The sequence below is a fragment of the Brassica napus genome, chromosome C7 (genome assembly GCF_020379485.1).
Source record: "Brassica napus cultivar Da-Ae chromosome C7, Da-Ae, whole genome shotgun sequence".
Classification (NCBI taxonomy): Eukaryota; Viridiplantae; Streptophyta; class Magnoliopsida; order Brassicales; family Brassicaceae; genus Brassica; species Brassica napus.
The window spans coordinates 45,103,821-45,118,212 of NC_063450.1; the positions used below are offsets into that span (position 1 = coordinate 45,103,821).

The 14,392-nt window shown below is 31.6% G+C and overlaps 2 protein-coding genes across 9 annotated transcripts; one reads left to right on the plus strand and one right to left on the minus strand.

Annotated features, from left to right (window-relative positions):
* The first annotated feature begins 3,528 nt into the window (after positions 1-3,528).
* Positions 3,529-6,592, plus strand: LOC106428072. Of its 7 annotated transcripts, none has more exons than XM_048762034.1 (3): positions 3,529-6,122; positions 6,196-6,253; positions 6,344-6,592. In XM_048762034.1, the coding sequence occupies exon 1, from the start codon at positions 3,954-3,956 to the stop codon at positions 5,019-5,021; it is 1,068 nt and encodes a 355-aa protein (XP_048617991.1). In that variant the 5' UTR covers positions 3,529-3,953; the 3' UTR covers positions 5,022-6,122; positions 6,196-6,253; positions 6,344-6,592. The 7 variants fall into 7 exon arrangements, with proteins under 7 accessions (XP_048617991.1, XP_048617992.1, XP_048617993.1 ...); XM_048762035.1 differs by having other exon boundaries at positions 6,234-6,253; XM_048762036.1 differs by having other exon boundaries at positions 6,244-6,253.
* A 3,537-nt stretch (positions 6,593-10,129) lies between these two features.
* On the minus strand, positions 10,130-12,240 carry LOC106428039 (transcription factor MYB28-like). Of its 2 annotated transcripts, XM_013868783.3 has the most exons (4): positions 11,940-12,240; positions 11,693-11,847; positions 11,446-11,575; positions 10,130-11,254 (listed from the first exon to the last, which is right to left on the minus strand). In XM_013868783.3, exons 2-4 carry the CDS (start codon positions 11,823-11,825, stop codon positions 10,450-10,452), a joined length of 1,068 nt encoding a protein of 355 aa, XP_013724237.1. In that variant the 5' UTR covers positions 11,826-11,847; positions 11,940-12,240; the 3' UTR covers positions 10,130-10,449.
* Positions 12,241-14,392: the final 2,152 nt, after the last annotated feature.

A 14,392-nucleotide genomic window follows, 5' to 3' on the forward strand; every position in this document is an offset into this window, starting at 1 on the left:
ATAATAAGACAGAAGAAATTTTTTAACAAATAATTTCTTTTTTTTTCCTTGAATTTTTTTTAGGATCAATTATTATTATTATTTATTAACTTAAAAGGCTTATTTACACATTTCATGGCTATATTGATCAAGAAGACTGAGAGAGTTTTACTAAGCAACTAGGATAAGACATGCGTCTTGCGCATGGTGAGTTTATTTGTATATATTATCGATAGTTTTTTTTATATATGTGATCATTTTATTTATATATATATAATATTTTTTTGTTGTTATTATATAATTTCTTTCCGATGGATCAGATCAATTTTTATTAAAAATAATGGAACAAAACTATAATTAATACATCATGGGTTGATCGGATTAGACATTAAACAAATTATGACATAAAAACCTTATTTTTTCCATCGAACACATTCTTGAAAAAAGTGAACAGTATTGTTTTCAGTTGAATTATTTTGACTTTTGTCTTCCATATGGTTTTGAAAGCTTTCAAATCAACCATCAAATTGATACATGTAATTTTAATGTTTTTAGTCGTGTACTTAAGGAAAACTTACATTTTTGTAATTTAAAGTCGATTTAAAAAATTCAAAATATAACATCTAAGAAAAAATCTAACATATAAGAAAAATCTAACATATAAGGTGTCCTCATTTTTGTATTTTAAAGTAGTTTTAAAAAAAATATTACATATAAGGTTTCCTCATTTTTGTAATTTAAAGTCATTTAAAAAAATTCAAAATATTACATATAAGAAAAAACTAATTTTTTATTATATGGTTAATGTGATTGTTTATTTTTTTTAATAATATAAAATTAAACAAAATGAAGGAGGATGCAAAAATTGTTATCAAATCTTTATTATTCATAATCATTAATTGCCATATATATGTAAATCATATTAGGTAATTTCGTAACTTTTATTTAGGGAACGAATACACACTTCTTATATTTTAGGTTAATATAATGTTCTCTAGTGGACATTAAACAAATTATGACATCAAAACCTTATTTTTTTTCTTCGAACACAATTTTGAAAAAGTGAATAGTATTGTTTTCACAGTTGAATTATTTTGACTTCTAACTTACATATGGTTGTGAAAGCTTTCAAATCAACCATCGAACTGATACATGTCATTTTAATGTTTTTAGTCGTATACTTAAGGAAAACTTACATTTTTGTAATTTAAAGTTGTTTTAAAAAATTCAAAATATAACATATAAGAAAAAATCAAACATATAAGGTGTCCTCATTTTTGTATTTTAAAGTCGTTTTAAAAAAAAAAATAACATATAAGATTTCCTATTTTTGTAATTTAAAGTCATTTAAAAAAATTCAAAATATAACATATAAGAAAAAATCTAATTTTTTATTATATGGTTAATGTGATTGTTTATTTTTTTAATAATATAAAATTAAACAAAAATGAAGAAGGATGCAAAAATTGTTATCAAATATTTATTATTCATAATCATTAATTGTCATATATATGTAAATCATATTAGGTAATTCTGTAGCTTTTATTTAAGGAAAGAATACACACTTCTTATATTTTAGGTTAATATAATGTTCTCTAGTGGACATTAAACAAAATATGACATAAAAACTTTATTTTTTCCAGCGAATACATTTTTGAAAAAAGTGATCAGTATTGTTTTAACAGTTGGATTATTTTGACTTTTATCTTCCTTATGGTTTTGAAAGCTTTCAAATCAACCATCGAATTGATACACGTCATTTTAATGTTTTTAGTCGTATACTTAAGGAAAACTTACATTTTGTAATTTAAAGTCGTTTTAAAAAAAATATAACATATAAAGGTTTCCTTATTTTTTTAATTTTAAGTCATTTTAAAAAATTCAAAATATAACATATAAGACAAAATCTAATTTTTTTATTATATGGTTAATGTGATTGTTTAAGTTTTTTTAATAATATAAATTTAAACAAAAATGAAGAAGGATGCAAAAATTGTTATCAAATCTTTATTATTCAAAATCATTAATTCCCGTATATATGTAAATCATATTAGGTAATTCTGTAGCTTTTATTTAAGGAAAGAATACACACTTCATATATTTTAGGTTAATATAATGTTCTTTAGTGTTATATAATTATGGAATAATGTGACACCATTAGATTAAACTATATTTTATATTAGATGCTCTAGAATTCTTTGAAATAGAATTTAGAAGGCATTTAGAGTGCCACCTAGGATTTAGGTTTTTTTTAAAATTAATACAAAATTAAGGTTCTATTTTTTCAAATGATTCTCAATTAATATATAGGGGATAACACAAATTATAAAGATGGATAAAAAATGACTTATTCTTGGGTTCACCCCTAGAGGTTCACCAACCAATAGGATTGTGTTATTTCATATTCGATATCTTTTAAAAAAGTAAACAAAATATTATCAATTTATATTATTTTTTTAAAATTAAAAAGTAAAAAAGAAATAAATAAAAAATAGTAGTAATTACAAAAAAAAATATTTTTAACGTCATCAGCAAAACATTAAACCCTAAATCCTAATCCCTAAACCCTAAATCCTAAACCCTAAACCCTTGGGTAAACCCTAAACTTTAGGATAAAGTTTAAACTATAGGATAAATCTTAAACTCTAAATCAAAATCACTAAACACTAAAATATTCAAGAGTTTAGGGTTTAGTATTTAGGGTTTAGAGTTTTAGGGTTTAGTGTTTTTATTTAGAGTTTAGGATTTACCCAAGGGTTTAGAGTTTACCCAAGGGTTTAGGGTTTACCCAAGGGTTTAGGGTTTACCCAAGGGTTTAGGGTTTACCCAAGGGTTTAGGATTTACCCAAGGGTTTAGGTTTACCCAAGGGTTTAGAATTTAGGGTTTAGGGATTAGGATTTAGGGTTTAGTGTTTTGCTGACGACGTTAAAAAGATTTTTTTAATTTTTTTTTTCTGTAGCTGCTATTTTTTTCACTTTTTTTATTTTAAAAACATAATATAACTTGATAATATTTTGTTTCTTTTTTTAAAAGATATCGAATTTGAAATAATGAAATCATATTGGCTGGACCCTAGGGAGTGAACCCAAGAATAACTCATAAAAAATCTCATTTTATTCAAAAACTTCCTTCCATTTTATTTAATTAAGAGAAATTCTTGGGTTTACCCCTAGGGGTGAACCCAAGAATTTCTCTTTAATTAAACAAGACGATTCATGCTTGTAGTAGTAGTAGTAGTTGCAGACACACACACAAATTTACTTCTTGCTTTGTCCACTGCCATGCAAGTTGCTAAAGTACGCTTGAGGGTTACTCTCAAATCCACCTCTTGAGATGTAAGCACTGCCTTTTGATCCTGGTGCTACCATGTAACCTCCTGTAGATGCAAAGATCAGATGGACGTTCTGATACATACACAAGTACAACAGTGAAGAGAGCCGAGTCTGCAACAGAGAAGTGTACGTGCGGATGAACAAGTCAAGATGAAGATTGCGACTTGAAGAGGCCTTGGAGAGGTTTTAGGGAACTTGCCTTATTTGGGTAGATAGGGAATATTGGGTAGATAGGTGTGGATAGCCGACTTGCTTGTATTGTATATATAGTCATACTCGACCTGTGGATTAGAGTTGTCGAGAGAATTGTATTCTTAGCATAAGAGTGGAGTTCGCTAAGCTTGTAAGCGAGTGAATAACACTAAGGGCTAAGGGGTAGAGGTTCTAGAGATCTTGTATTCGATCTTAGGACGTGTGAGGCTAGGGGAGCAAGTCAAGAAGGGTCTTGATCTTGTTCGAGTTCTGTTTAAAGAGATACTTGTAAGTTCGCTTTAAAAGAATACTAGTAATAACACATATCTTTGTAGAGATATTCTCTGGTGTACACTGTGCTTTACTATGTGAGGTAGTTCTTGCATTTACAAGTGGTATCAGAGCAGTCACCCGTTCAATTATATAACATGTGAGATCCTGCGGAAGAAATGGAGAACTATCATGAGCTGGTGTCAAGCACAAAGGTGATGTTGGATGGATCCAACTACAGACTTTGGAAGTCACGAATGAGGTCTATCATTCGAGGAATTGATGCCATGGCGTGGAAATCTGTGACAACTGGATGGTCAGAACCAAAGGCTAAGGACGAGAATGGTGTTGAATCCAACAAAGAAGAAGAACTTTGGACCGAGACAGAACTCAAGATGGCGAAGTTCAACTCCAGAGCACTTTCAGCTATACACGCTAGTGTTACAAAGAAACACTTTGAGCTGATTCAAGGATGTGAGACCACCAAGGAAGCGTGGGAAATACTGCAAACTCACTTCGAAGGAACGTTAAAAGCGAAGAGCTCACGACAGGATTATCTAGCATCCAAGTTTGAGAATCTCAAAATGGGAGAAAGTGAATCGGTTAAAGAATTCAGCTCACAGCTCAGTGGCATAGCTCATGAATCCTTAGTATTGGGAAAGAAATACAAGGATAAGAAGCTGGTCAAGAAGTTTCTAAGGTATCTACCATCTAAGTATTCCGCATACAAGGCAACTATGTCAGTCTCACTGAATACAGATGAGATAAGCTTTGGTGAAGTAGTAGGGATGCTGAGAGCACATGAAATGGAGATTGACGGAGGAAAGAAACGAAAGGGAGTTGCACTGGTATCACAAGATTCAGATGACATAGAAGATGACGATGATCCAGTAAGTATGCTTGTTAGGCGGTTTGACAGAGTCCTTCGTAGAGCCGAATCAGGTCAGAGAAGAGGAAGTACATCACAACGTGCTGCAGAAGGTGAGAAACGAACATCTAAGTCAGAAAAGAACGATCATAAAGTGGAGGTTCAGTGTCATGAGTGCAAGGGGTATGGACATTACAAAACTGATTGTCCAACTGTTCGAAGGAGAGAAATCAAGTGCTACAAGTGCAAAGGAATTGGACACACTCAACTAGAATGCGTCAACGATCAGACACTACAAGAAATATTGGTTTTGATAGCAGTAGAGGATAGCGTTTTTTGTCTTTCTACTATGGTTGACATACCCGTTTGTTTTAGATAGCGTTTGTATATTTTGAAACGCTATGACATAATAGTATATTTGGAAACGTTATGATAGCGGATGTCTAATAGCAAAATAATTAAAACGCTATGTTTGGTTTATCTAATCTAAACCCTAAACAAGTTTTTAAACCCTAAACTCCAAGTATAAACCTTAAAAATCTTATATTCTCATACTATAACTTCAAATCTTGAATTTTAACTCAAATTTATTCTTCTTATATAACTTCCAAACACACAAACCTTAATTCCTCAATCAAACTCTATACCCTAAATCCTAACGTGAAACATATATAAACCATGCATCCAATACATATAAATTTCAAATCTAAAATTTTATTAATCTAACAAATTTTAAATGTAAATCTTAATCACAAATCCTTATATAGTAACTATAATCCTTGTACTTTCAAAATTTTTAACCCTAAAATCATAACATAAAACACTTTACACAAACTAATTATAAAAACCCCATTATGCAGTTTTTGAAAATCATATAACCAGAAAAATCTAATCAAAATTTATATTTCATATGTTAAATTACAATATATAATCTTTACATTTAGGCAATTTATAAAACAATTAAAAAGAAATCTAAAAACAATTTTATTGCTACTTTTTATGACCATTGATTGATTCTAATCTAAGGGCTGAGATTTTTCTTTTGTCTATCTCCAACCTTCTCTGTCATTGGTTAATTTTTTTTCTCAAAGATTATGGTTCTTAGCCATTGATGCAACGTAATCCAAAGGCCACAATTTAGTCTTTCTCTTTCTCACTTATCTTCTCCTATACGACTTTTTATTTTTCTTTCTTCACCAACAACATCGACAATTAATCCAATGAGGGCAAAGCAACTGGTTGTTGGACCACCATGGAAGAAGAGACGATGGCACCGGTCTGAGTTCGTCGCTGTCGTCACCGGTCTCGAACTCGGAGGGAGCATGGTGGTGCTTAGTAGCGAGGGTGATTTCTGAAACGGCGGCGGAGAGTGGAGGCGTGAAGAGTTCGAGGTGGTGATGAAGTTTTGTCAAAGGAAAGCCCTCGCAACATTGCAGTGCTCATCCTCTTGTCCGGTGACGTTTTAAAACTCCTGAAGCAGGTTCGATTGTTGTGACTCTCTCTCTCAGCATCTGTGTTTTCTTAATTTCTGGTATTGATTTTAGGGTTTTCAGATCTGTTTATCCAATGATTCCTTTTTTTTTTTGGAAAGCCAATGTCAGGATTACACAGGTGAAGTTTGGATTGTTCTTTTAAGATGTATCCTCGGATTTGATTAGTGAATCACGTGTTCTGTTCTGAGACTTTCATTTGATTCTTAAGATGGCAAAGGAATCTAGCGGTGGTGGTGGAGGTGAAGCCGAGCAAGAAGAAGAAGAGAGGTGGAGAAAGAGAGACGACAAAGACACACAAGGAAGAAGAGGATACGGCAAGGTGGATGGGAGAAGACAACACATGCGGCTGAGAAGATTAGATTTAGGTTTATTTTTTAATCTGGGTTTAGGGTCTTTTTAATTTTGGGTTTCGTTTTTGTAATACAATTTTAATTAATAAATTAATTTTAATTATAAATCAATTTTAATTTATAAATTGCTATTTCAATATATATTTTTTAATTTTTTTTTATTATTATTTAATAAGATAATAATAACGAAAAAGAAACGCTATAAAAAAATATTTAATTGCATACACAAAAACGCTATAATATATAACAATAAGATAGCAGTACAAAAAACTGCTCTCTAATGTGTCTGACCTATTATGACGGGCGATGATACAACGCTTCATAAACCGCTATCGTATCGTTAGATAGCATTTTTCGTCCGCTAATAAAAATCTTTTTTCTTGTAGTGAGAAGAGGAGACGTGAGAAATCTATGATCGAAATTGATGAGATAGACTCAGAAGAAGACATTGATGAAGAGGAGCTGGCTAACTTTGTAGCATTCATTGGCATCACATAGTTTATAGAAGGAGAAACTGATACTGATGATGATCAGTCAAGTGCAGATGGTGATGATGGAATTAGCTATCAAGAGTCTCCAAATCAGCTGCTTCAGATCTCTTCTAGAGTCTCCAAATCAGCTGCTTCAGATTTCTTTTCTAGCAATGGTCCCCAGATGCCTTGTTGCTTCAACAACGCCTGCATCTTAATCTGCCAAAAACTGAAGCTATTTCTCCCATCAAACTTGTCGATCTTCGCTCTTATTCCAGACATCTTCTCACTAGATCAAAACTCGAAGCTCTGATACCAGTTTGTTGTAACAATTGTGAGAAGAAACAGATGCGGAAACAGATGAATAAAGCGATGTAACTACGACACGGATATTTAACGTGGTTTACCCCTAGGGCTACATCCACGGGCAAAGAGAGATCTTATTACTGGAGACGATATTGAGCTTACAGAGTGCAAGTTTAGGGTTACTTCGAATACAAGATATATATAGTAACATCTCGCATCTAAAACTCTAGACTAAAAGGACTCATGGGCCTAAGCCCACGATCAGATGTAACATCCATAATAATTTGATGCAACGCTCTTGATGCAACCGAGTCGGTATGATATACGTGATGTAACATCCATCACCTAGATGTAACATCCAGATTCAAGGCATATCAACATATAGTATAGAGAAGATTCAAAACGTTGGTCAAAGAAACGATTGTTACCAAGATTTTTGTGATAACTGCATTGTTTAACTAATTCACATCACCTCGTAAAAGTGTATGAACTTGTAGGGAGTATCAAATTACATTTTCAAAGTGGTTTCCAACGGCTCTCCACATTCGCTACATACTAATTTGGAGAAAGAATTAGTGATATTGGCAGAGGCTACCCACGGCTCAAGAGACACATGGCACGAATGGGGTCGTGGTCTTGCAAATTGCACTGTAGATTTCTGCCTCTTTGTAAAATCATTGGGGCATTTTACAATTCTTTTATTATTTTTCGTTAAATCATTGAGGGATAAGTTTGGGTCAAAAGGCCATCTACGGCACTGAATTATTTTTGTCCAAACTGTGAAAAAAATATCGTGTTTTTCTTTAAGATACAGTCGTGTTTTTATAGGGTTCAAGTGTTTTCATTAAAATTTAGTATTGAAACAAAGCCAATTTAGTATTGAAACAAAGCCATAAGGTGGTGGTGCAGTCAACTATATACCATATCTGGAAGCAAGTCAGCAACAGGATCATGTTTCACAACCAGCAGTTGATCACGCCCAATGTCATCTTCAGCCTCATTTAAGAGAAGTCAAGTGAATCATATGGAGTCGCCGCAATAAGCGTCAGTTCAAAAAATAACGTCCCCTTTGGATCTGATGAACTCTGTTTCATTCTGATCTCAACTTCTTATAGCTTCCATGTTTTTATTCTTTTTCCTGCGAGAGCCTATTTTATTTACGTTTACTTATTGTATTCACCTAAAATCTCATTCATAGTGATATTGACGTTCTAGCAAAAAAAAGAAACAAAGCCATAAGGAGATGGACAATCATATCCAGAGAAACGAAATAATATATCTAACAATTATAACCAATATGGTGATTTGCTGTAACAGTACTAGTAATAACTTTTGACACATAAATACTATGATAATACTTTATACTATAGTACTAGATTAAGATCCACGCCTTGCGCGGGATAAACATTATATATATAAATTATTTTATGTATTATATGTTTTTACATATTATGAAATAATAAATATATATTGAATAATTAAAAGTCAGTAACTATTACATATATAATTAAATTGGTGCGAACGTATAAATCAATTTTATTAATCCAAACATTTAAAAATTTTTTTTGATAGGATATGTAATTAAATTTAAATGATATTAACATACATAGTATATTTTTAATATTAATGTCTATTTTTTTTTTAAATGATGCTTTCTACTCATATGTTTTTTTATCATGTGTATTTTTAATAGCAAAAACTTTAAATTACTGATAACAAAATTTTCATTGTGAGATTAATAATTTTAGTAATTGATAATTTAAAAACAAATTATCAATGTTAGTTCAAAAATTTTATCAAAAAAATTATTCAAAGTAAATTTTGAAACTAAAATATTTATTTATTCAATATGGTGTATAGTTTAATTTAGAATGATATATATACATATATATTTTAAATCTTAATGATTAATTAAATTAGACTTTTACTTATATGATTTTGTAATCATTTGTATTTTGTCATAACAAAAATTTTAAACCATGGATCGCAAAATTTGAATGTGAGACTTTTAACAGTTTTAGTAATTTATAGTCATTTTTAAAAATTTAAAATATAAAATATACAGAAAACCCTAAATTTTTATAATATGGTTATTATGTTTTTTTTTTAAATTATTTTAATAGTTTTAAATTTAAAAAAATTGATAGAAGATACATTTTTTATCAAATCTTTATTATTCAAAATCATTAATTGTCATATATATTTTACCCACATTAGGTAATTCTGTAATCTTTATTTAAAGAAATAATAAATGATATTAATAATGAATTTGTGGTTAGTTTAATAAAATGCTTATTATATAATTAGATGGACCAACCTATTTCTCTAATAATTCTAAGAATCATTCTAATGATGACATGTGGCTACAAAAAGAAGTTGTAATGTTTCACAAATAATATACAGGGGATAAACATATGATTATTTAGATTTGATTCTGTTTTAAGACGATGTCTGTCGGGTCACAAATCCAATTATCTGCTTCACCTCTTGATCTTTAGGCTTAAACTAAACTGTTTATGAACCACACATATACACTTGAGTTTCTTGGAATGTCTTTTTTTTTGTCGTTTTTTTGGTACATTTTTTTGTCGTTCTTGGAACGTATTTTTCCTTTGAGTTTTTTCTTCGGTAGAATTTATTTTATAATTATTTTGAAAATAGTATTTATTCTACATATATATTGGAAAGAAAAAAATATGTTGTGGACTTGTGGTCCGTTCAAATCCAGCGAAAGATACCACCACCTTCATGCCATGGAAAGATGGAAACACTAAAGAGGAGCATGGAAAAAGAGAGCACGATTGATGATGATTATAAAGGACTTTACCTTTTTATTTTACATGATTATACTGCAATTATGAATTATAATACGCTAAATAAAACAAACTTTATTATATTTACCATTGTAAAACATCATTGCCCACCCAAATCAATTACCAATTGATCCGTGAGGTTACATGCATGCATGGTTCTCAATGGCAGAGAAACCCTAATTCGATTATTATTATTTTTACTTCTTGCGGAAACTTAAGATTAACCCTTATTTGACATGATATAACCCCTAAACTCGGGATTATTACCCCTGAAAGCTTGGACGTATACTAAACGATGCAAATAATACACACGTACATAACTTCTCGTTGGCAAGTTTCAAATAGTTTGAAACCTTTCTGTTTGGTAATGGAGACTCATATGAGGGTATCAGACTCCGTGTCATATACGAAATCCGCATGGTCAAGAAGATAATTTGACCAACCCTCAAAATTTTCAAATATATTGTGTCGATCATCAACGCTTGTTGATGAGACTTCTTGAGACACATCGGACATAAGAAGATCATCATGACCATACTCGACATTCATATCGTTCTCCTCGTTGTGGTCATCTCTCCCAAGCTTTTCAAGAAAATGTGAGAAATCGTAATCCATACCGAGATCAGAAGTAGCGTTGATCTCATGCTCACTGTACAACGGTGATTGGGAGAAGGGATCGAACTCGGCGAGAGTATTTGTCAGGAACGCGTTGGAACTACCCTCTCCATTGCGAATCTGCTCAGAGAAGCCATCAGAATAGCTTGCATATGGTAATGTAGTAGCGCTCAAGCTACCTTCCATGGAAGCCGACAATATTTCTTTTACAGAAGTGACCTTAGCCGCAACTTTGTTCAAAAGCCTTGATGTAGAACTCGACCTCTTAAAACGTTTCTTGTGACTCAAGGAACCGCCTTGAACTGGTGTCCCATCTTTGTTGGTAAGACGAGACAGGGAAGGCAATGAGCTCGACCGGGAGTGTTGCTTGTCGGAACTAGGCGCAGCAAGGGAATGCAAATTCTCTGGAGGCGTGTTGACGGTAGGGTTGGAATTAGAAGCCAGTGGCTTGTGAGTCACGGGATCAATACCCTGTTCGATCAAACGCTTTTTAAGATGAGTGTTCCAGTAATTCTTGACCTCATTGTCTGTTCTTCTAGGTAAATGTCTCGCTATGTCCGACCACCTAAAGGCAAGAAGAGAGATTGAGATATCAAAGACGGTATTAATATGATTCCTTTGTAGAGCTTTTCGCGGAAGGGACTATATTAACTAATAATGATCGTATCTTTAAAATAATATATGGAACTTTTTCATGCATTTCATTATTCATTGGAGGATCCATGCATACACACACATTTAAGCATATAAACGTACTTGTTGCCACGAGAAGCATGAAGCATAATAATAATCTGTTCCTCCTCTGAACTAAACTCGCCTCTTTTGACATCAGGTTTTAGGTAGTAAGTCCAACGCAGTCTACAACTCTTTCCACACCTTTTTAACCCTAATTACATACCATAATCATAATTAATTAGAATTTCATACAAGTACGATTACTAAATAAGCATGTGTATAATTTCATAGATATTTAACCAGCTGTGTTACAAAAAAAAAATTTAACCAGCTTTTTGGGGAATGTCGCGCCAGCCTCCTTCTCCATGTTCGTGGATGTAAGAGATGAGTTTCTTATCTTCTTCGGTGGTCCATGCCCCTTTCTTCAGCCCTTCTCCGACACAACACGGTTTTCTTGACATTTTTCGCCGCTATATATGCACACTAGTAGACAAAGTTTCATATATATATATATATAAAACCTCTGAAAGACTGAAAACACCCAAGAAAGCAAATATATAGAGAGAGAGATATACTTGAAGAAAGTAAAATTTCAAAGGAAATTTTCTAATAGGATAAGAAAGAAATAGATCTTTTGATGAGAACTCTGATGCATCTGAATATGAGACTTATCGAGAAACGCTCTTGGGTCTTACCCACAGAGCTGCAAGGTGTTTTCATGTTTTTTCACGTAGACTCCAAATTTTGCTTTTTATATATTCATGTAATGTTATAATACCTAAAACATAATAAAGAAGCTTATGGAGCTAAGAGGCGTGAATTGTTTGATGCATGGTGGTGAGCTTATGAGCTATACTCACTCTATATATAATGTTAATAGATATTGTGGTAGATAAATTATTGAATAATATATAGATTAATTGCTAAAGCCAGCTCGTAGTTATATATTTTAACAAGAACAAGGCTTGCAAGGTAAAGAAAATTAAAATTATTGTTGATCATTGAGAAATGAAAGGATATTGTAACATCACGATTATTTTCGAGGTAGGTCCTCTATTTGTTTGCCACTTTTGTTGGTTTACATTTTTGCTAAAGCTGCCACTTTTGTTGTTATATTATTGTTCGTTGTTTACCATCTCTCACATTATCACCTATTTCTGAACAATCTCTCTCATATTCTCGTTTCCTTTTTCTGTCTTTTTCTTTTGATTAAAATGGAGTATCCTGAATTTAAGGAAGAGTCTAGAGGCGAAAGAAATCGAATCTGAAAATCCAAACAGATTCAATCGGATAAAAAATAAATCTAACCGGAGTAAAATCGATATAATATCCAAATGGATTTTGTTCTAAAGTATTTCAGGTTTTGGGTTTTACCCGAGCCGAACTCGAATCCAACAGAAATCTAAAAATTCAATATTTTTAAAAACTCAAGAAAACATCATACCAAACACAAACTCGATCCTCAATAAGTACTCTAATAATTATTTATTACATGAAAATTAACTCCAATATTTAGTCTAATGTATATTTTTGATAATTATTCAAATACTAAATTTTTTATGTTTTGACCATTGTATTTAAAGTTTGATTGTAATTAAGTTTTTTTTCACAAGTTGTAAAACTATATTATTTTTAAAATTTAAATGATGTTTCCAACGTTTATAGAATTGTTATTTCTTAGTTTTTACTTGTTTATGTTTAGCTCTTCTTAGCAACCACTTCTTAATTATGCCATGAAGCCTTTGTTAATGCAAATTGTTTTTATTTTTTCAAGTTTGTGAACTTAAATATGTACTTTCGAGTCACAAATCAATATTTAGATAACTGAATCCTGAATTAGAACCAAACCCGAATTTAAAACGGGTTCAACCAGGTTCCAATGTATTATTGTATCCGAACCAACCCCGAGTAAACCTGAACCGACACAGAACCAAGATTTTATAATATCTGAATGACACCAATTTTTTTCTCTAAAAAAAAAACGAACCCAAATTGACCCCAAACCAAAACTGATCGAACACCCGAACGCCTATGTCTACTGATTTCTAAGAAAAGGTGCAGCCCACAAACGGACTACCTCTTCAGATATTCAAATAAAATCCAGATCATAGTTCTCTAACCGCATAGCCATATAGATTTAGTTTCGTAAGGTTTCGGTCTCCCCAAAGTTCTACTACTTTTTATGTATCTTAAAAAAATTGAATAACTTGCTATCTACTTGATTCTGTTTCTTTTCCGTTTTCCGTTTTGTTTTGGTGTTCTCAATGTAAAATTCACCAGTTTGGAACTCACCTTGATGATCGTTTTCTAGGGTTTACGACTAAATTAAGGCCACTAGAAAGTTTCTTAAAAACATATTTTAATATCTCCTTATTATCAATAGAGAAGCATTTTTAAAACTAACCTATGTTTACTAATTTATTTACGAATATGCCATTTTGGCTTAGGTGTCATCACCACATGTCATTAGTACTTATATAATAAATTGTTATTAATAAAATTAATGACTACACATATGCAATTAGATTTAATATTTTTATACTGGTAACAATAAAACGCGTTTCTTCTTCATTTGACATCAAATGTAGTAAAAAGAATATTCTTTGTTTAGAATACTCTCTTCTAATTTTGTTCTAATACGTTTTTTACGGTAGACTCCAAACACACATGGAAATAATACTTCATGTTCCGAAAATGGACACCACAAACATCAAGACCCTTTTTAGTGTCAATTATGAGTCCTGCATTTCAATGGCGATTATGCCAAAATATGTTCATGGATCAGAGAATGTTATGCAAAAAAAAATATTTTTTTAAGAACATACACAAATTATTACTAACAGAAACACATACACATTATTTCTTTTACTGAATCACAGACACAATATATGTTTAAAGTTTCAACTTAACCCAAGCTACGTTTTCATCTAAGTTCCAAGCTTAGGTTTTTCGGTTGCCATGTTTTAACTGATCCGTATAATCTCTATATACATATTACATATATATATTATTTATTATTTTATGTATA